The sequence below is a fragment of the Nyctibius grandis genome, chromosome 1 (genome assembly GCF_013368605.1).
Source record: "Nyctibius grandis isolate bNycGra1 chromosome 1, bNycGra1.pri, whole genome shotgun sequence".
Classification (NCBI taxonomy): Eukaryota; Metazoa; Chordata; class Aves; order Nyctibiiformes; family Nyctibiidae; genus Nyctibius; species Nyctibius grandis.
This window is the reverse complement of record NC_090658.1, coordinates 132,540,757-132,568,480: the sequence shown is the minus strand read 5'-3', so window position 1 is coordinate 132,568,480 and position 27,724 is coordinate 132,540,757. Positions and strand designations below refer to the sequence as shown.

Sequence of the window (27,724 nt, the reverse complement as noted above, 5' to 3'; positions counted from 1 at the left end):
CACCTCCCCTTCCTTCTAAGTTTTTCTGTTTAATTTTGTTTTTTATTGGAAATCTATTTCAACCTATTAAAAATGTGTTGTTGTAGGCGCTCTGGTGAAGACATGGCAGCTGTCACCCCGCAGAAAAGAAGCCGTAGTTCTGATACTGATGGGTATGTTCACTTTTCATAGCTTTTGTTTTTCTAATAAAAACAACTTAACTGCACGTAGAATAAAACAGATGTTTAAAATCCTTGAGAGCTTTTAAGGTGACGTGGAAAAAATATTAAGATGGTTGTGAGACACAGTTAACATCAGCCCATGTTTATTAGGTGGCTGCCCCCTCCCTGGCAGTGTTCAAGGCCAGGCTGGATGGGGCTTGGAGCACCCTGGTCTGGTGGAAGGTGTCCCTGCCCGTGGCAGGGGGTTGGGACTGGATGGGCTTTAAGGTCCCTCCCAACCCAAACCAGTCTGTGATTATATGATTATTCAGTGACTTACAACATTTTGGTATTGTAGGTTGCATTAGGGCTTTTTTTTTCTTTTATTAAAGTAAGGTATCTTGTTGTGACAGTCACCTCTGTCAAGTCCATGACATTCATGCTCAGATCTAGCCCTGAGTCGCTCACAAAACCAGCAGAAACCTAAACACTGATTATTTAGGAACTTAAGAAATAAAACCCCTGATGTTTGCATTTCTCTGTGGTAAAGCCTCAGTCCTTCCCCTATCTTTGGAAAGACTTCGATACACAGTGCAGAAATACTGAGGTCTGCACAAATTGTCTGAGTAGTCTTCTAGTACTAACAGAAAAATAGTTCCTTTGTTATGTATGCTTAAAAAATTATAGATTTTTTTCCCCTAAATCAAGTGGAGGAGAAGCCACTGGCCACGAACAAAAAGCTGACCTTTAAACCCACAAGAATAACTTCTTTCTCACTCTTTCGTAACTCTACCCGCTGAACAGATTTTTCTCATGCTTGTCCCGTCCTTCCCTCCCTAAAATATTTCAGGGGTGGGGGGGAGACCAAGAGTGAAGTTTGATTTCTGAACTGGAAGGACAAATTCCTGAGATAAAGTGTAAATACTCGCTGGGGAGACGCTTTTTCAGAGGCACAAAGCTGAGTTGGCCTGAAACAAATCAAACATATTTATTTTTGGCAGCGCTGAAACTGTCAGCAGTGGTCCAGAAAGTAGAGTGACACTTGTTCCCAGGTGCTTTAACAAGTTCAGGCAGGAAAATAGATAAATATTAAAAATATTTAAAAAAAAAAATGGTGAGACAGTCTTAAACCTTTTGATATTTGTATATTAGGTTTTAATATTTATATCTGCTCCAGGGCATGTACCAGTACAACTAGGCTGAGTGAAAATGAAGTGTTATTTAAGTAAAATAATAATTGAAAAGCTTTTAATAGTAGATGTGATGTTTTGCTCCCTAATTATTTTTACAGTTCACCCTTAGCTTTTGAGACACCTGTGAAAAAAATGATGATAGGCTCTGCTGAAGGTCTGTCTCCACTCAAAAAATCCAGAAATAAGTGGTTTGCTTCTCAAATCAAATGGTCATCGAGCTCCAGTGATGAGGTGAATGGAAATGAAGCTGTCCCAGTGCAGCTGGCACCGTCGAGGAGGGGGGATATCTCACCCCTTCAGGCAGCCACAGCCACACAGAGGGAGTCCTCAAGGAAACTATCCCCCAAACCTGCCTCCTCGTACAAGCCCTTTGTGCCTGTGGTGTCTTTTTATGGCAAGGGAAAGCAATACCTGACTCCTCATGAGAGGAAACAACTGACTGAGAACCACTCTTTGGGTGAGAGGAACAGGGATGAACATCTCCCAGCTGCCAGCAGGACTGAGAAGATGGATGTGAACTTGGGCAGGAACACAAGCTCAAAGCCAACCAAGCACACAGCCAAGTCCAAGCGTGGCAAAAGTGTCCCCAAAACGCTTCAGAAGGCAAAGGGAGAGATGCCAGCAGGCAAACCCAGTGTGGGGAAAGAGAATGTGAATTGCCTCATTAAAAAGAAGATGGATTCGCCCTTCAGAGTCCTGAGCATGACGGTTAAACCAGCCCTGAAACTCCAGCTGGGAGCAGCGTTCTTTTCTGCCCGGAAGAAATCGCACTCTAAAAAACCAGTTGGAGACACTAAACCTCTCCAGGGTCCCCCCAAATCTCTGCCAGAAAACGATCAGCCCGAGCCATCGACAACTGCAAAGTCTAATGCAGCTGATGGAAACAAAATCGTTGGGGCAGGTGGTGTGTTGAGAAGTATTTTGGTGCCTCAAAAGAAGGAAGATGAGAACAGGGAGGACTTTACAAGTGGTGCAAATCGAGAGAGAGATTTGGCCTGTGAAGGAAGCACCTCAGATCTGTTTTGTACTTCCAAGTCTGCAGCTGCAGGAGACAGTGATGTGGAGAACGTGGTAAGTGGAGGTGCCATGGACCTGCAGAGGCAGTTGGGTGGCACACACAGAGCTTGCTGGCAATCTGGGAGTAACACATGCTCCAGTGGTTCAGGTGTATTAGTGGATTTTGCCCAGGAAAACTTTCACAGATTTATTCCTGCCTTATGAATCACAGAATCACAGCCTGGTTTGGGTTGGGAGGGACCTTAAAGCCCATCCAGCTCCAACCTCCTGCCACGGGCAGGGACACCTTCCACCAGACCAGGTTGCTCCCAGCCCCATCCAACCTGGCCTTGAACACTGCCAGGGAGGGGGCAGCCACAGCTGCTCTGGGCAACCTGGGCCAGGGTCTCACCACCCTCACAGCCAAGAATTTCTTCCTCAGATCTCATCTCAATCTCCCCTCTTCCAGTTTAAAACCATTCCCCCTCGTCCTGACACTCCATGCCCTTGTAAAAAGCCCCTCTCCCGCTTTCCTGTAGCCCCTTCAGGCACTGGAAGGTGCTAGAAGGTCTCCCCGGAGCCTTCTCTTCTCCAGGCTGAACAGCCCCAGCTCTCTCAGCGTGTCTCCAGAGCAGAGGGGCTCCAGCCCTCTGAGCATCTCCGTGGCCTCCTCTGGACTTGCTCCAACAGCTCCATGTCCTTCTGTTGGGGGCCCCAGAGCTGGACGCAGTATGAAGGCATAAAACTGTGGTGAGCCACCAGGAAGTTCTTGTCAGCGTCCCTGTCTGTCGCTAGCTCTCAGTTTCAGTGAAATATTCCACTTACGACAGCTGAAAGGAAAGCTTTCTGCATGATGGTTTTCCAAAAGACAATCTGTATCTTTTTTTTTTTTTTTTGTGATAAAAGGCAAAGCTGAAAAAAGAAGTCTTTCAAAGTCCTTTTTTCCCCCTCTTTCTGTTTTAATAAATGTAACAAATGCTAAGTCAGACCTTGAGTTTTGTGGGAGGTCCTGGGCCTGCATCATAGGTGCTCTCCCTGGATAACTCTCTCTGCAAACCTTACCTGCTCAAAGCTGGAGGAAGGAGGTGCTGTGCTCCTTAAAGCCTATTTTTGTTTCCCCCCAGCCATGTGCTTCTCAGCCAGTGAAGTAATTGGGCAGAGAGAGCAAAATTGTTTCTAGAGTGTCTTTATTTGGAGATTTTAGGGTCACAAGATGTTACAGAATGACAGAATCAATGAGGTTGGAAGAGCCCTCTGGACTCATCGAGTCCAACCATTGCCCTGACACCACCATGGCAACTAGACCAGGGCACTAAGTGCCATGTCCAGGCTTTTCTTAAACCCCTCCAGAGATGGTGACTCCACCACCTCCCTGGGCAGCCCCTTCCAATGCCTAATGACCCTTGCTGAGAAGAAATGCTTCCTCATGGCCAACCTGACCCTTCCCTGGTGAAGCTTGAGGCTGTGTCCTCTTGTCCTATCGCTGGTTGCCCGGGAGAAGAGGCCGACTCCCACTGCGCTACAACCTCCCTTCAGGTAGTTGTAGACTGCACTAAGGTCACCTCTGAGCCTCCTCTAATAATCTTTGTGTATATCACTGAGGAGGTGTAAGCGATTTTTACCTGTTGCAGTAAATACTCCTGGTGATAGAAAAGTGGTGGTTTGGTTTATTTTTTTAAAAACATCATTTGATTCTTGTGCAAATATGTTTAGCAGTGCTGGAAGGGTTAAACTCTGCAATGAGCCTCACTTATTGCCAACCCATAAATGATTGCCAGGCCTGGCTTTGAATTTTATGATTTGCCAGAGAATTGTTCAGCTTGGGATGGGGATTTCGAGGTGTGAAAGGCAGGGGTGGCAACGGAACGAGGGCAGCAGCAAAACACAAATTCAGAGCAGGTTTGCAAACTATTTCATCACACTTCATGTAGTGTTTTGCTGCTGCATTCTGGCATCTAAAATGTAGGGAAGTAGGAGAAGCCAGTGGAATACTACTGGAGTAGTTTCTACTGGAGTAGTTCCTACTGGCCATTGAAAGGAAGCCGTGAACAAGATGGGAAGCTGTTTTTATAGGGCTAATGTGTTTTATATTCCTGTGTTGGTTCAATAAAGGACAGTTTATTGCCCCCTTTGTTCCCTTGCACTGTTTAATGTCTATCTCACATTCCTGACTTGATTGTCAATATGTTTTTACAGTGCATTAATAAAACGCAAACGATGGTTTGTGCAATCTAATCTTGCACGTGCAGTAAAAAAAAAACAACTTGAAAGTGTTTGGTTCTGCTGTGATGGCAGGTTTTTGTGTTGGCAGACGATTTCTTAGAGGTTGACACGAAGCGTGGAGTGTTGGAAAAGGGACCTGGGGAGGTTCAGGTTGGCCATTAGGAAGCATTTCTTCTCAGCAAGGGTCATTAGCCATTGGAAGGGGCTGCCCAGGGAGGTGGTGGAGTCACCATCTCTGGAGGGGTTTAAGAAAAGCCTGGACATGGCACTTAGTGCCCTGGTCTAGTTGCCATGGTGGTGTCAGGGCAATGGTTGGACTCGATGAGCCCAGAGGGCTCTGCCAACCTGGTTGATTCTGTGACTTTGTTACTGCAAACTGAATACAGGCGGAGTCTGGGCCTTCATCTAGTCTCAGATTTAGCTAGAACGGGTTGCTTTAGTGGTGGCTGTCTAGAGTTCCTGATTGGACGGGAAGTAATACACTGTCCTGGACAAAAACCGAAGAGTTCAAGGCAAAAAAACCCAAACCCAACAGTTTGGCAAACTTTCCTTTTTACAGAACATTTGTGAGCGGCTTCCAAAAGCTGTGAAGATGCATAATTGTAGACGGAGAATGAAGCAGAGTCCTAGAAATGCTAAGGCAAATAAATCACAGAATCCCAGAATCAACCAGGTTGGCAGAGCCCTCTGGGCTCATCGAGTCCAACCATTGCCCTGACACCACCATGGCAACTAGACCAGGGCACTAAGTGCCATGGCCAGGCTTTTCTTAAACCCCTCCAGAGATGGTGACTCCACCACCTCCCTGGGCAGCCCCTTCCAGTGTCACTTGAACTAGATGTGGTTCCATAGCTGCTGTCTGAGAATTTAATCAACTGGAGGGTTTTCTTTTCGTCTTACTTATAGGATGATGGTGAAATCAGTCCTTCTGCACCCTGTGAGTCAGATGATGGCATCGTTCCTCCAAGCCAGTCTCCACGTAAGGTGGATAAGCGAGGTGAGTTGGGTTATACCTGTCTTGCTCTACGACTTTCGTTGCTGTAGGAAAATGAGGCAGAAGAGACTTTGAAAATCTCTTGGGTCACCTGCTTTTCCCCAGCAGGATCAGCTCTGCTGAATTCCCTTGTTGTCCTATAATTTAGTGTTTAAATAAGCTGGACAATGATGGAGATTCTGCTGCCTCCCTGATGAGCCTGTTTTAGCAGTATGTAAACTGATGTCTAACCTATCTTTGCTTTCCCACATATCCCATTCCCAGTAAGATCTGGGAAATTCCTGTATTTGAAACCTATTATTCAGTTTTTCCCCATTCTTTTCTCCCTGATTCTTTCAGCTTTCCTTTTTAAAATCTTGATTTTTAGGCATCTGACATCTTCATTTATTTATTTTCCCCAGACTGAGCCATGTCTTTCCTGGCGTGGTGCTCCCACACAGATCTCCATCTGAGCCTTACGAGCACTAATTAGCAGGAAGGGAGTAATTTATGCATTTCACACGCAGTGAACGCATACATTTCCACAGGAAACTTTGTGAGGTGCCTTTGGTTCGAGGTGGACACTAACCCAAGTGTTTTACAGGCACCTGCTGCCTGGAGGGTTGATCCTTATCTCTTATTTTCCCCCAGCTTGTTGTTAATATAGTGGCTCCCCTTATCCTTATTTCCATCTATGGGTTTCTGCCCATTTTCAATGCAAGAATTGAAATTAAACCCTCATTTTAAATTAAACTCTTAAATGCCCCTATGTGCTAGCTATTATCTACAAAATTATAAGCATATATTATTGTTTATTCCTGATGGTCACCGAGGAAACACCATTGAATTCATTTGCCAGTGAATTATTAACAATAATTATTTGAATATGATTTTTTTTGCCACAGTCAGCTTTGCCCCTTTTCCTGTGGTTAGTTTACAGACACCACATTTCCCTCCTAACACAGCAGTGATATATTAATTTTAAGAAATGTATTATTTTCCCTCTTGGGAACAACAAGTGACAATAAAACGTGTTGCTTAAATATTATTTTATTCAGGCAAAATAACGTGTTGGCCTCTACCTGCTGCCTCATCCTCCAAGTATGCACTCACATGTGCCAGTATGTTTGCAGAAGCTGAGGTCATGTTATTTTATCCTGATTTCCTGGTTTCTCTGGTTTTTCCCTTTTAAAAATAGGCAGTGGCTATGCCAGCCTCAGCAGCCCTGGGTTAGCTCAGTCCTTGCTAGTCTGGGAGGGTCTAATTGAGCTGAGAGTTCTCACAATCTATCCCCATTGTGATTCCTTCAGTTTCCAGTGAGAGAAAAATCCATGATTTATCCATGTTTCTCTCTTACTCCACTTCTTCCTGCCACATCTGCTCTTAATCTGTTTCTTGAAGAAATTGCCAGCACTCCTGAGCCTTTTTTCCCCCTCTTCCTTTAGTCTTGCTTCACATGGGAACTTATTTATCCGCTTTTGGAACGTAGTGAAGCCTGTTTTATTGAAGGTCACCATTTCTCCAGGCCTCTTCTCCTTGTCCTCTGTGCTGCCAGCCGCTTTCCCTTCGTCTCTCTCCAGCTCTCTAGAAAAGCCTCCTGTTGCTGTGGTTTCCACCTGTTTATAAAGCCGTTGCCATCACGTTCCCAAAGAGTGCCTGCCATTATTTGCCTGCTGGGGCCTTTCCCAAGAAGTGTCTTGGCCCTCTAAGATCCTTCATTTCTAGGAAGCCGTAGAGTTTTATTGTTTATTAGTGTCATCTTCATGACTCCTCACGCTCTTTCCCCTACTGATATTAACAAGAGACTTTTTTATTGCATCCCATTTCCTAGAAACAACTGGTTCATCTTCGTGGTATGTTTTCTGGAGGCTGTTAGGGCCACTTGGCTGCTTATGTACTTCACTATGGTTCTGTAATTCCTAAGAATCACACAGAATCAATGAGGTTGGCAGAGCCCTCTGGGATCACCAAGTCCAACCATTGCCCTGACACCACCATGGCAACTAGACCAGGGCACTAAGTGCCATGGCCAGGCTTTCCTTAAACCCCTCCAGAGATGGGGACTCCACCACCTCCCTGGGCAGCCCCTTCCAATGGCTAATGACCCTTGCTGAGAAGAAATGCTTCTGCTTGTGAATGCAGTGAAAATATGAGAGCAGAAAGCAGTCCAGTACTTAAACTTTATACAGTTGAGGGAAAATATTTTCCTAACTAATAATTTGCTTGATTTTTCTTACCAAAGTCTTTGCTAAATTATCCTAAATCTTGCAGCTTGTGTTGCAAGTGCTGAGCCTGTCATTTCCCAGCTTCTCTAGGATGAAGAAGCTGTAAGGTCAGGCTTCCTCAGCCAAAATAGTTGAAAATAGAGAAGCCTGTGCTTGATTAACACTCTTAATTAATAGCCAAGGAAACACTAAGCTACTGCAGCAGAAACTCTGGCTTCGTAATTCTGATCCCCGGGCAACCAGCGCTAGGACAAGAGGACACAGCCTCAAGCTTCACCAGGAGAGGGTCAGGCTGGACATTAGGAAGCATTTCTTCTCAGCAAGGGTCATTAGCCATTGGAAGGGGCTGCCCAGGGAGGCGGGGGAGTCACCATCTCTGGAAGGGTTTAAGAAACGCCTGGACATGGCACTTAGTGCCCTGGTCTAGTTGCCATGGTGGTGTCAGGGCAATGGTTGGACTCGATGAACCCAGAGGGCTCTTCCAACCTGGTTGATTCTGTGATGTGAGAGGGGAAAGTACCAGATAGCCTGAGGAAGGTTAAGTGGATTGAAGGTAATTATGGCTGGATGCCATTCATTAACATAACCCTTATACCCTGCAGCATCAACAGCTTCCTGGTACTCGTACAAGCTCTTGTCAATAGAGTTCAGTTTCGCTGTTGTGTGTCATTTTTGAAGTCTCATTGGTGTTTGAATTTCCACTTCCATGTACCACCATGTTCTGCAACTCAAAAGGAATCTAAACCTTAATAACTTCCTCATCTTTTCCAGCATCTTCAAATCCTGTTGTCTACCCTATATTCAGTGCAGTCCCCACCAGCAAGAAAAGGTAGGTGCATCTTTGCTAACTCTCTCCAAGAATGATCACAATGTCATATCTGCAGAATCGTTATTTTTTTTATTTAAATTATACTAAATCTACCTTTTGAGCTACGTTTGTGTACAGCAGCTACAGTGTGTGGAAATTCGACTCTGTGTTTAACTGGGCCCAGCTGAACTGCGGGTCCTTCGTTGAGTAACACTGGAAAGGCTGATGGGGCAGGTCACTAACTCTGCTCAGGCCAGTCTGTGGCTCCTGCAGGATTAAACTGTTGAAATGACTCACTTTAGACCCCCCCTGCAGTGCTGCGTCCAGCTCTGGGGCCCAACAGAAGGACACGGAGCTGTTGGAGCGAGTCCAGAGGAGGCCACGGAGATGCTCAGAGGGCTGGAGCCCCTCTGCTCTGGAGACAGGCTGAGAGAGCTGGGGCTGTTCAGCCTGGAGAAGAGAAGGCTCCAGGGAGACCTTCTAGCACCTTCCAGTGCCTGAAGGGGCTACAGGAAAGCGGGAGAGGGGCTTTTGACAAGGGCATGGAGTGACAGGACGAGGGGGAACGGTTTTAAAGTGAAAGAGGGGAGACTGAGATGAGATGTGAGGAAGAAATTCTTTGCTGTGAGGGTGGTGAGACCCTGGCCCAGGTTGCCCAGAGCAGCTGTGGCTGCCCCCTCCCTGGCAGTGTTCAAGGCCAGGTTGGATGGGGCTTGGAGCAACCTGGTCTGGTGGAAGGTGTCCCTGCCCGTGGCAGGGGGTTGGGACTGGATGGGCTTTAAGGTCCCTCCCAACCCAAACCAGTCTGTGAGTCTATGATTTAACTAATTTTCTGCTGTACTTGTAGACCTCTAGTGGAAAAAGACTTGTTTTCCCATGCAAGAACCAGAGCTCCTAATCCCTCTCCCGTATCAAATCCACTTCTTGATACGTTTTGTTAACAATAAAAGCATTCTGAGCCGAGTTTATTGTGAACATAAAAACCAAAACACTTAAAGTTGCTCCTAAAAGAGCCAAAACAAACCTTCCAAGCCTTGTTGTGCTACTGTAGTCCTCTGCCACAGAAGTGTTGAAAGAGAGATCTGATTGCAGTATTTGCTTTGCTTCCTCATGTGGCTTTTCAAATACCTTCCGTGGTGCAAGTGGAACCCTGGCATGTGTGGAAATGCTGGTGTTTGTGATTAACTGAGAATCATCCTTGGATTTGCAGTTGTCTCGTGGGAAGCAGATGAGCACAAGCTTTTCCTACGTGGAGTCTCTGCTTTGGAAATTCTCCTTGGTATCCAAATCTATAAAATTGTTTGGTGTAAATTAACTCCACGTTAAGGTTCACTGCACAATAGTTACACTTCCCTGCTTTAAGGTTGCTTAAGAAATGCCTCCTTACATACAGAAGTCTAAAGGTTAGAAAAGCTGTGACTACTCACACCCCTAACAACGTGCCTCCCTGGAGCTGAAGCCCACGTTGTAGACTTAAAAATTCAGAGCAAGCCTCCGTGTCTGGATCTGAGCAAGAAAAATTCCACTTGGCCTCGCTTCAGCCCGCTCCCCTCTTTGGGCAGCTGTCCCTGCTAGATCATAGAGTCACAGATTGGTTTGGGTGGGAACGGACCTTAAAGCCCATCTAGCTCCAACCCCCTGCCACGGGCAGGGTCACCTTCCACCAGACCAGGTTGCTCCCAGCCCCATCCAACCTGGCCTTGAACACTGCCAGGGAGGGGGCAGCCACAGCTGCTCTGGGCAACCTGGGCCAGGGTCTCACCACCCTCACACCAAAGAATTTCTTCCCAATATCTCATCTCAATCTCCCCTCTTTCAGTTTAAAACCGTTCCCCCTCGTCCTGTCACTCCATGCCCTTGTCAAAAGCCCCTCTCCCGCTTTCCTGTAGCCCCTTCAGGCACTGGAAGGTGCTAGAAGGTCTCCCCGGAGCCTTCTCTTCTCCAGGCTGAACAGCCCCAGCTCTCTCAGCCTGTCTCCAGAGCAGAGGGGCTCCAGCCCTCGGAGCATCTCCGTGGCCGAGAGCTTATCCCTGGCACCAGGGGCTTCTCCTGAGATGCTGCTGATCCCCTGCTGTAATGGTGGTGTTGGTGTGTGGGACTGGGACTTGTTTAAGAAAAGCCTGGACATGGCACTTAGTGCCCTGGTCTAGTTGCCATGGTGGTGTCAGGGCAATGGTTGGACTCGATGATCCCAGAGGGCTCTGCCAACCTCATTGATTCTGTGATTCTGTGGTGGTGAAGCAGCAACTGCGTGGGGAAGTGGCCTTGGGACCCCAGGAGCAGATGGCGTGTGGGCTTGCGACCAAGCTATGGTGGGTCCTGGCCAAAACCTGTCACAAGTTCTTGTACACCTTGATCAAATGCTTTGTAGGTTATTGGAGTTCAGTTGTTCATTTTCTTCCTTTATTTTTTATTTCCCCCTTGAGGGGAGAGTGGTGCTGATGTGGTGTGCACTTCATAGCCAGCTTTCCTCACAAAGCAGGAACACGTGAAGCTTTGTAAGATGAGTTCAGATGATGCTACTTCCCCTGCTGGGTCTGGCAGGGTAGGACCCTTACCCTTGCCTTGTATCACATGGCCCAGAAGTCTGGCACGGTTCCCTGCTCAGACCGAGCTGTGATGCTGTGGCTTCATCTCCCCAAGCCCTTCAATCCACTGGGGACTTCACAAACCCACCAGACTCCTCAACCCACCCAAGGGTAGACATGTCTTGGGTGTGTGATCATAGCTGTAACTTTATGCACAAGGTAGGAGCGTGTCTGTGGGACTGTTGAGGGGAGACTCTGGGTTTTTTGGATCCCAGTTAGACTCAGGTGCAAGATTGCCAGAGCTGAGCAGCTTGCTGCTGCAGAAGAAGTCTTTGAAAGTCTTTGAAAAGCCTGGACATGGCACTTAGTGCCCTGGTCTAGTTGCCATGGTGGTGTCAGGGCAATGGTTGGACTCGATGAGCCCAGAGGGCTCTGCCAACCTCATTGATTCTGTGGAAAATGAGCCTGCGCAGGAGCGTTCTGGATGTCTAGATGCACGTAAGCAGCGGTTTGAGGAGGGAGCTGCTGGACTTGGGCCACCTCCTTCATCACCTGGGGTTTCCTTACTTCACAGACCTGACCCTCTGCTTCTCAGTTTGTTGTGTCCCTTTGAATGTTCAAGGAGCTGCTGAATTTCCAACAGCCTGGAAATGGGATGGCTGTGGAAGTGGGAGAGGGGCTTAATCAAGAGTTATTTAACTTCTGATGCAATCGTGGCTCTTCCTAGAGCCCTTCTCCTTCCCTCCCTCCCCCAGAATCAACCAGGTTGGAAGAGCCCTCTGGGCTCATCGAGTCCAACCATTGCCCTGACACCACCATGGCAACCAGACCAGGGCACTAAGTGCCATGGCCAGGCTTTCCTTAAACCCCTCCAGAGATGGTGACTCCACCACCTCCCTGGGCAGCCCCTTCCAATGGCTAATGACCCTTGCTGAGAAGAAATGCTTCCTAATGGCCAACCTGACCCTCCCCTGGCCAAGCTTGAGGCTGTGTCCTCTTGTCCTATGGCTGGTTGCCTGGGAGAAGAGGCCGACTCCCACTGCGCTACAACCTCCCTTCAGGTAGTTGTAGACTGCACTAAGGTCACCTCTGAGCCTCCTCTTCTCCAGGCTAAACACCCCCAGCTCCCTCAGCCGTTCCTCGTGGGAGCTGGCACCACAGCTGACAAGAAGCTTTGCTGTTCCTGGCTTAGTTTGGGGTGTTCTGCACTAAGAGTCACTTCCCTGCCCTGGCACCCGACATCTAACGTTACCCTTGTCTGCAGCAACTAATTTCCACCTCTCTCTGACATGATTTTCAGGCCTCAGGCTGCGCTGGATGAACCGACTGCTTCCTTTGGGTCCAACCCACCTGCAAAAACCTCTCACACCTCACAGAAAAGCAAGAGGGCAAAAGGACTCTACAAGCGCCCCAGAGACCAGATGATCATTGTGAGGGTCCCGTGGGGACGTGCTGGGTCCTGGGGGTGGCTTGGTGGGAAGGAGACAAGAAGCATGTCTTGAGGCCAAGCGATGAGTAGATGTTCTTAGGTGTAAACCTCAAACCAGCCGCGCTCTGGCGACCGTAACGAGGCAGCAATTAACATATTTAGCACTAGATGAGGACAGGGTAGTAGCTGGGAAATACATAGTTATGGTTTCCCTGGGACTGACGCTTTATTGGGTTTTAGAATTCAAAGGAGATTTATGGAACAGAATATTAAGAAAACAACCCAAAGGGAAGCCCTGCCAAGCCTGTATGGATGCTATAGGAGCGGATTTGGCTGGAGGATTTTCCTTTCCCACGGCTTCCTGGCCCGCTGTGAGAGCAGAGTCAGCACAGCAGCCAAACGAGCTCTGTTAATGAGCTCTGTTAACGAGTGTGTACCTCTTTGGTAGCTCCATGCCCACCTTCCTGCTGTTGCCCTTCAGCGTGGAGCACCGATGCCGGAGCAGGAGGAGGCCAGACAGGGTTACTGAGGCTCCTGTGTCATGGAGCCATCGTGTGTGGGGGTTTCCAGAAAACACGCCCTCAGCGATGAGTAATTCATTAGTAAACCATTTGTTCTCACTTGGTGACATGCAGACGTTTGCAAGCCTGTTTCCTGAGGGAGCAGGGCTTGTGTGATCGTTCTTGTCTGCTGCTCTGCCCTCTCTAGCACCTTTTGGGTCGTTTGGATGATTTCTGTCAGATTTGAGACCTCACAGACACACATTTTTTGAGTGTTTTGAAATGGTGGAACGGAGAAACCCAGACTGGGCTGAGAGAAGGCAGCAGCGTGTACTCAGCAGCCCTTGCTACCCTGAGCACGGCTGGCTGGCCTGCCACGAGCTCCAGCCCTGCCTGGCACAGCTTGGGTGCATGTCTAGCTGCTGGGACATTCTGTGGGTGCTGTGGCACGGGGGGAAGCCTGAACTGGGACATGGGGAAGGGAAAGCAGCCGGTGCAGGGGAATAAGACGAGTCCTTAACAGAATCACAGAATCAATGAGGTTGGCAGAGCCCTCTGGGCTCATCGAGTCCAACCATTGCCCTGACACCACCATGGCAACTAGACCAGGGCACTAAGTGCCATGTCCAGTCTTTTCTTAAACCCCTCCAGAGATGGTGACTCCACCACCTTTAATGCCATGTAGTTCTGAATATTCTGCAAATAAGCAAAAGCTTGTCCTCCTCTTCACAAATTCAAATGAAAACAAATACTTTACCTCTGCTCTGGAGACAGGCTGAGAGAGTTGGGGCTGTTGGAGAAGAGAAGGCTCCGGGGAGACCTTCTAGCACCTTCCAGTGCCTGAAGGGGCTACAGGAAAGTGGGAGAGGGGCTTTTGACAAGGGCATGGAGTGACAGGACGAGGGGGAACGGTTTTAAACTGAAAGAGGGGAGATTGAGATGAGATGTGAGGAAGGAATTCTTTGCTGTGAGGGTGGTGAGAGCCTGGCCCAGGTTGCCCAGAGCAGCTGTGGCTGCCCCCTCCCTGGCAGTGTTCAGGGCCAGGTTGGATGGGGCTGGGAGCAACCTGGTCTGGTGGAAGGTGTCCCTGCCCGTGGCAGGGGGTTGGAACTGGATGGGCTTTAAGGTCCCTTCCCACCCAAACCAGTCTGTGATTCTAGGATTAACTTTGAGCAATACGACTGGCTTAATTATTCATATAACTCGAGTCTTTGATGATTGTTACTAGAACCAATTCCCAACCTCATCCCTTAAACTGAGCAGGGTTTTGAACTGTTTCAGAGCACTAGCTGGCTTTGTTTCTCCCTAGGACGCTGGTCAGAAGCATTTTGGTGCCGTAGTTTGCAAGTCGTGCGGCATGATCTACACGGCTGCCAGCCCAGAGGATGAAGCCCAGCACATCCAGCACCACGAGAGGTTCCTCGAGGTGCTCCAATACATGGTGAGGCGATGGCTGAAGACGAGGGGGGGAAGTGGTGTGTGACACCCAGGTACAGAGCTGAGACAGCTGCAGGCAAAGGTTTTGTCCTCCAGAGGGGAGGTTAAAGTGTAAGTTGGGCAGTTCCAGCAACTGTCTGCCTTCATCAGGATGATGAATGTGACTTGACTTTATTCCTGAAGGCTGCAGTGGTTCAGATTACAGCTTCGTCTGCCAGACTCTTCGCTGAATCACTTCCTCTCTCTTGCTAAACGACTCACTTGTTTGTTTGGGTTTTTTTTTTTCCCCCCTCTGCGACAGGGTTGGAAGAAAGAACGGGTTGTGGCAGAGTTCTGGGATGGGAAAATCGTATTGATTCTTCCAACTGACCCCAAATATGCCGTCAAGAAGGTACATGTTTGTTTATTTTGGGGTTTATATTGTAGATTAGCTCTCTGCTGGCACAGCTCCTGCAACTACCTCACTGTGTGACCAGACATTGCTTGCCAGTGCACGGGGAGAGCTGAGTGGGGTTGTGGCAGTGATCCGGGTTGCTGTGGACACCCACCCTGACACATCCTAACCCTTGAAACTCTTGTTCTTACATGACCAACATAACCTGATCCTTTCCATCCCAGGAGAGGCAGGTGTGCTCTGCAAGAGGTGTAGAGGGATGAAGGCACGAGTGAGAGCCTGTTCTTTAATGTTCTCTACACAGAATCACAGAATCAATGAGGTTGGCAGAGCCCTCTGGGATCATCGAGTCCAACCATTGCCCTGACACCACCCTGGCAACTAGACCAGGGCACTAAGTGCCATGTCCAGTCTTTTCTTAAACCCCTCCAGAGATGGTGACTCCACCACCTCCCTGGGCAGCCCCTTCCAATGGCTAATGACCCTTGCTGAGAAGAAATGCTTCCTGATGTCCAACCTGACCCTCTCCAGTTAGAGCCTGGTCTTGTGTAAGCACAGGCTTATTTGGGGGAAGGAGTCCCCTTTCTGACAGCTTTTGCACCAAAGATTGTGTGTGTCAGTTCCTCACACACCTCTCCCCGGTTTTGTTTTCTTAGGCAGAAGATGTGCGAGAAATCGTAGATAACGAACTGGGATTTAAGCAAGTTTCCTTGGGCTGCGCAGCCAAGACTAAAACATACTTGTTTGTGTCCAACGAGAAGATGGTTGTTGGGTGTTTAGTGGCTGAATCAATCAAGCAGGTATGTTCTTAATTGTATGGGGAGGGGGGGAGATTGCAGGCTAAGAACTGGGGATCCCAGAATCAATGAGGTTGGCAGAGCCCTCTGGGATCATCGAGTCCAACCATTGCCCTGACACCACCATGGCAACTAGACCAGGGCACTAAGGGCCATGGCCAGTCTTTTCTTAAACCCCTCCAGAGATGGTGACTCCACCACCTCCCTGGGCAGCCCCTTCCAACGGCTAATGACCCTTGCTGAGAAGAAATGCTTCCTAATGTCCAACCTGACCCTCCCCTGGCCAAGCTTGAGGCTGTGTCCTCTTGTCCTAGCGCTGGTTGCCCGGGAGAAGAGGCCGACTCCCACTTCACTACAACCTCCCTTCAGGTAGTTGTAGACTGCACTAAGGTCACCTCTGAGCCTCCTCTTCTCCAGGCTAAACACCCCCAGCTCCCTCAGCCGTTCCTCGCAGGTCAGACCCTCCAGACCCTTCCCCAGCTTGGTCGCCCTCCTCTGCACTCGCTCCAACACCTCAACATCTCTCTTGAAGTGCGGGGCCCACAACTGGACACAGGATTCAAGGTGCCCCTCACCAGTGCCCAGTACAGAGGGACGATCCCTTCCCCAGACCGGCTGGCTACACTATTCCTAATAGAGGCCAGGATGCCACTGGCCTTCTTGGCCACCTGGGCACACTGCTGGCTCATGTTTAGCCGGCTGGCGATGTTTGTGTAAGCCTGTGTACTGGAAATCCTGGCTTAGCACTGGAAGGGGGGCAATAAAACTAAAGAAATAAGAAGTAAACAAACAAAAAAAAGAAGAAATAAGGAGAAGCTTGTGCTTTGGTCAGGGTGAGATGTTGCTGTCAGGAATTGGTTGAGTTTGCACGGCTGATGCTGCAGTGAGCTTCCATCTCTCCCCCGTTGGGGTGCTGGTTTAGGTGGTGGTCTGCCCTGTAGGAGAGCAGAAGGCAAGGCTGGGAGCACGGGAAGGTCCGTGGCCCCACGTCTCGTTGGGAGAAGGAGCAGTTTGACGCCTCTGCTCGTCCCTACAGGCTTTCCGGGTGCTGTCTGAGCCGGGAGCCCTGCCGTCCCCCGACCAGGATGTCCTGCAGCACCACCGGGCTTGGCGCTGCTCCACGGAGCCCGAGCCGGCCGTCTGCGGCGTCAGCAGGATCTGGGTGTTCGGGCTGAGGCGCAGGAAGGGCATCGCCCGGCGCATGGTGGACGTGGTCAGGTAGGGAGCGGTGGGGGGGCAGCGGGGAGCTGGGATCCCGGCTGGGGTCTGTCACAGAGTCACAGAATCAACCAGGTTGGAAGAGCCCTCTGGGACCATCGAGTCCAACCATGGCCCTGACACCACCATGGCAACTAGACCAGGGCACTAAGTGCCATGGCCAGGCTTTTCCTAAACCCCTCCAGAGATGGTGACTCCACCACCTCCCTGGGCAGCCCCTTCCAATGGCTAATGACCCTTGCTGAGAAGAAATGCTTCCTCATGTCCAACCTGACCCTCCCCTGGCCAAGCTTGAGGCTGTGTCCTCTTGTCCTAGCGCTGGTTGCCTGGGAGAAGAGGCCGACTCCCACTGGGTGTAACCAGAAAGCAGAGCTACACCGACTGGATTTTCCAAGAGAAATTGTGCTTGTTGGGAAAAAAATATTATTTCTTTTTTTTTTTTTTTACTGGACAAGTTGATGGGCCCAAACACTCGAGTCTTTCCAGGCAGGAAATTCCGAGCTTTTCAAGGTCAGACCCAAATGGGAGGAAGGCTTAAAAACTTCCCCTCAGCTGTTAATGTGGAAAGCCTTGACGGGGAGCTTGGTGGGCCAGGAAAGTGTAGGAGCCTCTCTGGGCAACCTGGGCCAGGGTCTCACCACCCTCACAGCAAAGAATTTCTTCCTCAGATCTCATCTCAATCTCCCCTCTTTCAGTTTAAAACCGTTCCCCCTCGTCCTGTCACTCCAGGCCCTTGTCAAAAGCCCCTCTCCAGCTTTCCTGTAGCCCCTTCAGGTACTGGAAGGTGCTAGAAGGTCTCCCCGGAGCCTTCTCTTCTCCACGCTGAACAGCCCCAGCTCTCTCAGCCTGTCTCCAGAGCAGAGGGGCTCCAGCCCTCTGAGCATCTCCGTGGCCTCCTCTGGACTCGCTCCAACAGCTCCATGTCCTTCTTCTGTTGGGCCCCCAGAGCTGGACGCAGCACTGCAGGGGGGGTCTCCCGAGAGCGGAGCAGAGGGGCAGAATCCCCTCCCTCGCCCTGCTGGCCACGCTGCTGGGGATGCAGCCCAGGACACGGGTGGCTTTCTGGGCTGCCAGCACACGTTGCCGGCTCATGGTGAGCTTCTCGTCACCCATCACCCCCAAGCCCTTCTCCTCAGGGCTGCTCTCCAGCCATTCTCCACCCAGCCTGTGTTTGTGCTTGGGATTGCCCAGACCCACGTGCAATTTCTCCAAGATATGAACTAAAATGCTGGGTTTCCATCTAAACTGTGCCTGGGGGGCTGGGGGGGGACACCCCTGCAGGGAGCAGCCTGACGGCTCCGCTCTCTTCCAGGAGCACCTTCACGTACGGCTCCTACCTGAGCACCCACGAGATCGCCTTCTCCGACCCGACGCCCGACGGCAAGCTGTTTGCAACGAGATACTGCCAAACCCCCAACTTCCTCGTTTACAATTTCATTTATAACAACTGATTCGGCTTGATTCAGTTGAGGTTTGTTGAAATCCTCTAAAATAATTTGATGTTTTAATTAACGCTGTTTTCCTGCTGAGCTCTAGTTCTTCCTCCCCTCGGGAGGGGGAGAACGTGTCACTTTGTGTACAGAGTTGTGTGAGATTTTAGGGTGTGCTGGGGAACCTTGCTTGGATTTCAGGTAGGTTTATTTCTTCTGAAAAACTAGATTTTTATTGCAAATAACTTAATTTCTTTAAAGGGTTTAATTAATATAAAAATGCCTGTTTTCTCCCCGCTGCGGGGGTGTGCAATTTTGAGCTCTCTGTTGTAAAAAGCAGAGTAGAAGCCTTAGTACAAGCAGTTGCTAAATTTACACACAGAGTATGAGATGTCTTACAACACTGATGTGTGGCAGGATTCCCCTGGAACCCTCACGGTGTTTTGCTGTGGGGGAAGCTGTCACGGGGGGGGGGTTGTCTGCTCAATAAACTGTGTGAAACGCTGCTCCAGCGTGGTTCTGTGCACAGGAGAGGTGAGGGAACACAAATAAATCCTCAAGAGATTTTTTTTCTTGACCCTACACACTCTTTTACCAACCTTTTCCTCGAGCTTGCAGCTGCTCTCCCTTGGTAATGTTCTCCTTGTTACCTCAGGAGCACAAATACTTTACACAAGAGCCCTCACCAGAGCTTGCACATACCTGGCAGAGCCCCTGTGTGGGGCTTAGGAAAGGCAAAGCACCACTTTTACACCAAGATAAAGAATAAAAAGATTTATTTTGAACATCTCAGTCACAAAACTAGTGTTAATTCAACACAAACAACAAGGGAAGGGTTTTAAAACAGTTGTAACCTGACAACTAAATGCATAACACTTGCACAGAACGTGTAGCTTATTTAGGCCCTAACTGCAGGCAGGAAGGGGTTGTTCTAGAAGTAATCTGTCCTTAAACCAGGAGTTAGGAGGGTCTTAACAAGTTTGGGCTCTGGTTTTAAGTACACAGAGTTTCACCTACTACAACGATACACGGTGGAGGAGTAGCTTTACTCTTCTAAGTTCAATCCCTGCACCCACGCTCGGGGGTGCAGGAGCTCGAGTGCTTTTACTCCTGGGCCAGACTTGCCTCCAAGGCTTCCACGATGCAGGCGGCCGAGGGCCGCTGCGTGGGGTCCTCGCTGGTGCAGACAGAGAACAGGTCGATCACGTGCTGGTAGGAGGAATCCAGTTCCTCCATGTTGAGGGCCGGGCGGGTGCCCAGCGCTGCGTAGTAGGCTTCCTCGTCAAAGCCGTCTTCGTCAAAGGAGTCATCTTGGAGGAGAAGGTGGGAGAGGGGTTAGGAAGGGTGTGGGGAGATGTGACCTCAGTGTCAGCTTCACTGTTCCTTTGTTAGCACTAATTACTCCCTGGGCTACATAATTACATTCCCTTTGACTAAAATTACTCATTTTGAAGCTGAATCTACCCCTGTTTCTCACAGAATCAATGAGGTTGGCAGAGCCCTCTGGGCTCATCGAGTCCAACCATTGCCCTGACACCACCATGGCAACTAGACCAGGGCACTAAGTGCCATGGCCAGGCTTGTCTTAAACCCCTCCAGAGATGGTGACTCCACCACCTCCCTGGGCAGCCCCTTCCAATGGCTAATGACCCTTCCTGAATAACTCGGAGTCAGCCCTGCAGAGCTGGCTGGGAAAAAACTCTGCAGCCAGGAGAAGCTGAGAGCAGGAGAGTGAGGAAAACTCCACGGGCTGCCTGGAGAGGGAGTTAGAAAACACAGGCCAGGCTGTGGGTCTGTGCCAGCGTGAAGGCTGCGCAAGAGGAGTTTTCCCTGCACGGCCTGGCCAGGACAGGTAGCCAAAAAGGCCACCAGCACCCTGGCTTGTACCAGCACTAGTGTGGCCAGCAGGACTAGGGCAGGGATCGTCCCCCTGTGCTCGGCACTGGGGAGGCCGCACCTCGAATCCTGGGTGCAGTTTTGGGCCCCTCACGACAAGAAAGACCTTGAGGTGCTGGAGCGAGTCCAGAGAAGGGCAACGGGGCTGGGGAAGGGTCTGGAGCACAAGTGTGATGGGGAGCGGCTGAGGGACCTGGGGGGGTTTAGGCTGGAGAAAAGGAGGCTGAGGGGAGACCTTCTCGCTCTCTACAACTGCCTGCAAGGAGGGTGTAGCGAGGGGGGGTCGGTCTCTTCTCCCAGGTAACAAGTGATGGGACAAGAGGAACCGGCCTCAAGTTGCCCCAGGGGAGGTTTAGATTGGAGATCAGGGACAATTTCTTCATGGAAAGGGTTGTCAAGCGCTGGCACAGGCTGCCCAGGGCAGTGGTGGAGTCCCCATCCCTGGGGGGATTTAAAAGCCGTGTAGATGTGGTGCTGAGGGACATGGGTTAGTGGTGGCCTTGGCAGTGCTGGGGTAACGGTTGGACTTGCTGATCACCTCTGGTGAACCCCCTGTGAAGAGAGGACAAACCTTCATCATTGGTGTCATCGCACAGGTTGAGGTGGGGCACGGAGAGGGTCATCATCTCCCAGAGAGTCAGCCCGAAAGGGAAGATGTCGGCCTTGTCCGTGATCACGCCGTCGTCCTGCAGAGCCTCCTTGGGCTTCCAGGGCTCGGTGCCGATGTAGCACATCTCCGGGTCGCTCACTAGAAGGAAACACCACAGCTCAGAATCAATGAGGTTGGCAGAGCCCTCTGGGATCATCGAGTCCAACCATTGCCCTGACACCACCATGGCAACTAGACCATGGCACTAAGTGCCATGTCCAGGCTTTTCTCAAACCCCTCCAGAGATGGTGACTCCACCACCTCCCTGGGCAGCCCCTTCCCATGGCTAATGACCCTTGCTGAGAAGAAATGCTTCCTAATGGCCAACCTGAACCTCCCCTGGCCAAGCTTGAGGCTGTGTCCTCTTGTCCTAGCGCTGGTTACCTGGGAGAAGAGGCCGACTCCCAGTGCGCTACACCCTCCCTTCAGGTAGTTGTAGACTGCACTAAGGTCACCTCTGAGCCTCCTCTTCTCCAGGCTAAACACCCCCAGCTCCCTCAGCCGTTCCTCGTAGGTCAGACCCTCCAGACCCTTCACCAGCTTGGTCACCCTCCTCTGCACTCGCTCCAACACCCCAACGCTCCACGGGCTGTTGTGCTTTCATCTTGGCTCCCACACGGACAGGGACCCAGCACCCTCACCATCGGTGGGTGCTCGTCATCTCCTCAAGACCACGAGGAGGCAACGCTGAAATTAGGGCCGGGTGGAGAGGACTTCATCCTGTTAAACCAGCCCAGAAACTGATACTTCAGCCACACTCAGGGGCGCCTTATAAAAGGGAACAACTACTAATAAAAACGTAACAGAGCAACTTTATAACTCCTGAGGCCATCGCAGGCCCAAGCGCTGCGTAAAGAGGCAGAGAAAAGCGTCCTTGTAATTAACCCCAACGCGTTCCTGCTGTTCACAGCCAAGCCACGACGCCATTAGACATCTGCTTCTCATTTGCATGAAGCCTTTATAACGCTCGTGGTTGGCTCGTGCTGCCTCCCAGCCCGACGAGGAAGATTAATTTACTTAACGCTCTGGCAAGAGCATCTCCTCGGCAGGGGCCAGCAGGGCCCGAGCCAGCATCCCGTGTGCGATGGCATTCCTGCCCACGGGAGCGGGGAAGGGCACAAGAGAGAGGTCACAGGTCTGGAAAATTAAATCTGGACCTTCTGGAGATCCTTTTTACCCACACACGGTGCAAACCACGGGCCAGGCCTTCCCCCAAGGACACGGGAGGGTAAACTGGAAGAGGGGAGATTGAGATGAGATGTGAGGAAGAAATTCTTTGCTGTGAGGGTGGTGAGACCCCGGCCCAGGTTGCCCAGAGCAGCTGTGGCTGCCCCCTCCCTGGCAGTGTTCAAGGCCAGGTTGGATGGGGCTGGGAGCAACCTGGTCTGGTGGAAGGTGTCCCTGCCCGTGGCAGGGGGTTGGAGCTGGATGGGCTTTGAGGTCCCTTCCAACCCAAACCAGTCTGTGGTTCTGTGATTCAGGTCCCCACGCTGGCAGCCGGACCTACCAGTCATGTTCTCATCCAGGGGCAGGGACACTCCCACATCACAGATCTTGATGGCTTCAAAGTCACCTTTAATGACTACGTTTGAAGACTTGATGTCGCCGTGGAGAAGCTTCTTATCGTTGTGAAGATACTGGAAGGCAGAGAGAAGCCGTTACCACCTGCTTACAGGTACAGCCATGGAGAGGCAGGAGGACAACAAGCTCCCCATGAGCCAGCAATGTGCCCTTGGGGCCAGGAAGGCCAGTGGTGTCCTGGGGTGCATGAGGAAGAGTGTGGGCAGAAGGTCGAGGGAGGTTCTCCTCCCCCTCTACACAGCCCTGGTGAGGCCACACCTGGAGTAACTGTGTGCAGTTCTGGGCCCCACAGTTCAAGAAAGACCAGGAGCTACTGGAGAGAGTCCAGTGGAGGGGTACGGAGGTGGTCAGAGGGCTGGAGCATCTCTGCTGCGAGGAGAGGCTGAGGGAGCTGGGGCTGTTCAGCTGGAGAAGAGCAGACTGAGGGGGGATCTTATCAATGCTCACAGATACCTCAGGGGGGTGTCAAGGGGATGGGGCCAGACTCTTCTCAGTGGTGCCCAGCGACAGGACAAGGGGCAACGGGCACAAGCTGAAACATGGGAAGTTCCATCTGAAATTGAGGAAGAACTTCTTTGCTGTGAGGGTGCCAGAGCCCTGGCACAGGCTGCCCAGGGAGCGGGGGAGTCTCCTTCTCTGTAGATATTCAAACCCGCCTGGACACGACCCTGTGCAACGTGCTGTGGGTGACCCTGCTTGGGCAGGGGTTGGGCTGGGTGATCTCCAGAGGTGCCTTCCGACCCTTAACCAGTCTGTTCAGCTACGTTAACGTCAAACGTACCTTCAGCCCCCTCGCCATGCTCAAGGCAACTTTGAAAATGGTGGCAGCAGGGAAAGGGCCCAACTGTTTGGCGCTTCTTTCTTCAATTAAGTCGGTGAGAGATTTTTCTCCTCCGTACTCCATGGCCAGACACATGCTCCCGTCGCTGGCCTCGGCAAACGCCCGGTAACCTGCAACAGAGAGGGATGTGTTAGAGCTGAAGCGAGCACCTGCGTGCTTGCGGGCCCCGTGCAGCAACAGGACAAGAGGACACAGCCTCAAGCTTGGCCAGGGGAGGTTCAGGTTGGACATGAGGAAGCATTTCTTCTCAGCAAGGGTCATTAGCCATTGGAAGGGGCTGCCCAGGGAGGTGGTGGAGTCACCATCTCTGGAGGGGTTTAAGAAAAGCCTGGCCATGGCACTTAGTGCCCTGGTCTAGTTGCCATGGTGGTGTCAGGGCAATGGTTGGACTCGATGAGCCCAGAGGGCTCTGCCAACCTCATTGATTCTGGGATTCTGTGAGATCTGAGGAAGAAATTCTTTGCTGTGAGGGTGGTGAGACCCTGGCCCAGGTTGCCCAGAGAAGCTGTGGCTGCCCCCTCCCTGGCAGTGTTCAAGGCCAGGCTGGATGGGGCTGGGAGCAACCTGGGCTGGTGGAAGGTGTCCCTGCCCGTGGCAGGGGGTTGGAACTGGATGGGCTTTAAGGTCCCTCCCAACCCAAACCAGTCTGTGAAAGGTCATCTTTCTTCCTCCATGTTTTACTCCTGTCTGTAAACAAGACCCTTTAGGAGTTATAAATGGCCAAGTGTGGCCTAACAGCAGAGGAAAAATCTTATCCTGTCAATGATTTATGGCACCTTTTACAAAAAGGCAGCGAAGTGTTTGCAGTGTGAAGGGTCGAGACTATCTTTGCCCTTAAATTCCTGCCCAAAGCCAAACATGCCATCTTAGGGATGCAAAAAGTTCTCTGCACGCAGCGTTTCCAACACAAGTGACCGCACTGAGATAGTTTAGAGCACAAATAAAAGGGTGAAGTCAAACAAAGCTGCTGTTCTCACTGGCAGGAGAGATTTTAGACGAGATAAGGGGGAGAAATTAAGCAGCTTCTCAAAATATTCCTACCAGCGAGAGCCAAGAGCGTGACAGAGCCTCGATTGTCACTCACAAAGGTGTGTCATTGGGGTGGGACCCAGAGCCTTGGTCTGCACACAGAAGCCATCCCAGATAGCACCAAGGTCCTGCCTGTCCTCCACGGCATCACGGTGCTCTCACAGAATCAATGAGGTTGGCAGAGCCCTCTGGGCTCATCGAGTCCAACCATTGCCCTGACACCACCATGGCAACTAGACCAGGGCACTAAGTGCCATGTCCAGGCTTTTCTTCAACCCCTCCAGAGATGGTGACTCCACCACCTCCCTGGGCAGCCCCTTCCAATGGCTAATGACCCTTGCTGAGAAGAAATGCTTCCTAATGTCTAACCTGAGAAACCCAGCAGCAGCCTCGTGTCCCATCAGCTGGCTCCAACAGCTCAATTTGCAATTTAGAATCATACAATTATAGAATTATTTTGGCTGGAAACGACCTTTAAGATCATCAAGTCCAACTATTAACCCAGTGTTTGAGTGACACAAGCTGTGCTGGAAACTTACCCACGATGTTGGGGTGCTGGAGGTTTTTCAAGATCTTGGCTTCTTCGTTCAGTCTCTGCTGATAGATGCTTTGCTGGCTCCTGTTGCATTTGGAATTGATTTTCTTCACAGCCCACGGGGAGCGAGACAAACCTCTGGGAGATCTGCACGGGAAGAGCCACACGTCTCAGAACCGCTCCGTGGTGATACTTCACCCACATCCACAGAAACACACACTGGTTTGGGTTGGGAGGGACCTTAAAGCCCAGCCAGTTCCAACCCCCTGCCACGGGCAGGGACACCTTCCACCAGCCCAGGTTGCTCCCAGCCCCATCCAACCTGGCCTTGAACACTGCCAGGGAGGGGGCAGCCACAGCTGCTCTGGGCAACCTGGGCCAGGCTCTCACCACCCTCACAGCAAAGAATTTCTTCCTCAGATCTCATCTCAATCTCCCCTCTTTCAGTTTAAAACCGTTCCCCCTCGTCCTGTCACTCCATGCCCTTGTCAAAAGCCCCTCTCCAGCTTTCCTGTAGCCCCTTCAGGCACTGGAAGGTGCTAGAAGGTCTCCCCGGAGCCTTCTCTTCTCCAGGCTGAACAGCCCCAGCTCTCTCAGCCTGTCTCCAGAGCAGAGGGGCTCCAGCCCTCTGAGCATCTCCGTGGCCTCCTCTGGACTCGCTCCAACACCTCCATGTCTTTATGTTGGGGCCCCAGAGCTGGATGCAGTATTCCAGGTGGGGTCACATATACAGTGCTCCTCCATCCAATTTTCAAGCATTTTAGAAACGGCAATTTGTATAAATTTGCATTTTGAGGTGGAGGAGCTGAGGCTCCAGGAGGAGGCCGCTTGCCCAGCAGAGCCAGGAGCAGACCCCACATGCCTGAACTCCAGGCCAGGGAAAGGCTGGTGGGATTTATCCCAAACCAACGGGCTCCTTCGCAGCACCGACACCTCCAGCGCCCATGGGACAGCTGGACACCCCCCACCCCTCCCTCAGCTCCGTGCCCACTTGAAGGGGTGCGGGCAGCACCTGAAGGTCAGTGACAGCAGCACTTGCCCAGAGCTCAATCGCTTTCCATCCCCTGTGTTATTGTAGGGGGGAAATCAGATGCCAAGCCCCGTTCCCACTCCGACACGTACCTCTTCATCAAGTAGACGTTGACCCCGGTGCCGTAGCCGAGCTTCTGCATGAAGGGAGAGGCTGGGATAGTGACAGAAAGCGGCCCCCCATCTGAAAAGGAAAGAGAAACCCGGCCCCACGTGGGCAGATCATCAGCAGCTTCTCCCTAGGGAGTTGTGCTGCTCTAATCACAAATCTCATTTACTGTTCTACCACATGAGCTGTGCTACGTGCAGGAGGAGTTGGGATTTTTACAGAAGCTCCTTTCCAAACCCCCTTTCCCCCCATGTCTTACCAAACTCTGGTCCCAGCGAGCTGGCACTGCCACCCTCGTTAGGTTTCTCACTCTCTAAAGTGCTGTGCAGTGTTGGATGCTCAACCCTGACCTTAGACGCAGGTTTTTTGTTCTTACCCACACTCTGGGCTCAGCAACTGTCCTGGGTTTGGCTGGGAGAGAGCTAATTTTCCCCACAGCAGCTGGTATGGGGCTGGGGTTTGGGTTTGTGATGAAAATGGTGCTGTCAGGGATGGTTTAGTTACTGCTGAGCAGCACTGGCACAGCGCCGAGGCCTCTTCTGCTCCTCATGCTGCCCCACCAGCGAGGAGGCTGGGGGTGCACAAGGGGCCGGGAGGGGGACATGGGTGGGACAGCTGAGCCCTGCTGACAACAGGGACATCCCACACCATATGGGGCAGAGTCCAACTGGTCACTAGCGGTGTTCCCCAGGGCTCAGTGCTGGGGCCGGTGCTGGTCAATATCTTTATAGATGATCTAGACGTAGGGATCGAGTGCACCCTCAGGGAATGTGCAGATGACACCAAGCTGGGTGGGAGTGTCGATCTGCTGGAGGGTAGGAAGGGTCTGCAGAGGGATCTGGACAGGTTGGATCGATGGGCCGAGACCAACGGCGTGAGGTTCAACAAGAACAAGTGCCGGGTCTGACACTTGGGCCACACCAACCCCCTGCAGTGCTACAGGCTGGGGGAGAGTGGTTAGAAAGAGCCCTGGGGGTGCTGATCGACAGCCGGCTGAACGTGAGCCAGCAGTGTGCCCAGGTGGCCAAGAAGGCCAATGGCATCCTGGCCTCTATCAGGAATAGTGTAGCCAGCCGGTCTGGGGAAGGGATCGTCCCTCTGTACTGGGCACTGGTGAGGCCGCACCTTGAATCCTGTGTCCAGTTGTGGGCCCCGCACTTCAAGAGAGATGTTGAGGTGTTGGAGCGAGTGCAGAGGAGGGCGACCAAGGTGGTGAAGGGTCTGGAGGGTCTGACCTCCGAGGAACGGCTGAGGGAGCTGGGGGTGTTTAGCCTGGAGAAGAGGAGGCTCAGAGGTGACCTTAGTGCAGTCTACAACTACCTGAAGGGAGGTTGTAGCGCAGTGGGAGTCGGCCTCTTCTCCCGGGCAACTAGCGCTAGGACAAGAGGACACAGCCTCAAGCTTCGCCAGGGGAGGGTCAGGTTGGACATTAGGAAGCATTTCTTCTCAGCAAGGGTCATTAGCCATTGGAAGGGGCTGCCCAGGGAGGTGGTGGAGTCACCATCTCTGGAGGGGTTTAAGAAAAGCCTGGACATGGCCCTTAGTGCCCTGGTCTAGTTGCCATGGTGGTGTCAGGGCAATGGTTGGACTCGATGGCCTCAGAGGGCTCTTCCAACATCAGTGATTCGGTGATTCTGTGACTCACCCGGTTTCTCCCTGCGGGCCAGGTTGTTCTGAGACTTGAAGGCTTCCATCGCTGCGCACCGTCCGGGGCCCTGCAGCAGAGGACAGGCTGTGTTACACCTCCACCCCCAAAAATGCCAC

The 27,724-nt window shown here is 51.4% G+C and overlaps 2 protein-coding genes across 2 annotated transcripts; one reads left to right on the top strand and one right to left on the bottom strand.

Moving 5' to 3' along the window:
- Window positions 1–72: 72 nt before the first annotated feature.
- On the top strand, window positions 73–18,467 carry ESCO2 (establishment of sister chromatid cohesion N-acetyltransferase 2). Its single transcript, XM_068396828.1, has 10 exons — window positions 73–152; window positions 1,432–2,404; window positions 5,459–5,549; window positions 8,522–8,579; window positions 12,387–12,516; window positions 14,325–14,456; window positions 14,754–14,843; window positions 15,503–15,646; window positions 16,680–16,861; window positions 18,174–18,467. Exons 1-10 carry the CDS (start codon window positions 73–75, stop codon window positions 18,310–18,312), a joined length of 2,019 nt encoding a protein of 672 aa, XP_068252929.1. The 3' UTR covers window positions 18,313–18,467.
- Window positions 18,468–19,395: 928 nt separating this feature from the next.
- On the bottom strand, window positions 19,396–27,654 carry PBK (PDZ binding kinase). The gene is made up of 7 exons (XM_068413019.1): window positions 27,606–27,654; window positions 25,945–26,035; window positions 24,827–24,969; window positions 23,199–23,368; window positions 22,344–22,473; window positions 20,759–20,935; window positions 19,396–19,601 (listed from the first exon to the last, which is right to left on the bottom strand). Exons 1-7 carry the CDS (start codon window positions 27,652–27,654, stop codon window positions 19,396–19,398), a joined length of 966 nt encoding a protein of 321 aa, XP_068269120.1.
- Between the last annotated feature and the right edge of the window lie 70 nt (window positions 27,655–27,724).

Coding starts and splice junctions, on each gene's coding strand:
- ESCO2 (XM_068396828.1), top strand. CDS start 73: ATGTGTTGTTGTAGGCGCTCTGGTGAAGACATGGCAGCTGTCACCCCG. Junction 5,550..8,521: donor ACGTAAGGTGGATAAGCGAG/GTGAGTTGGGTT, acceptor CATCTTTTCCAG/CATCTTCAAATCCTGTTGTC. Junction 16,862..18,173: donor CGCATGGTGGACGTGGTCAG/GTAGGGAGCGGT, acceptor GCTCTCTTCCAG/GAGCACCTTCACGTACGGCT.
- PBK (XM_068413019.1), bottom strand. CDS start 27,654: ATGGAAGCCTTCAAGTCTCAGAACAACCTGGCCCGCAGGGAGAAACCG. Junction 22,474..23,198: donor GCATGGCGAGGGGGCTGAAG/GTACGTTTGACG, acceptor TCTGCCTTCCAG/TATCTTCACAACGATAAGAA. Junction 19,602..20,758: donor CGATGACACCAATGATGAAG/GTTTGTCCTCTC, acceptor TTCTCCTCCAAG/ATGACTCCTTTGACGAAGAC.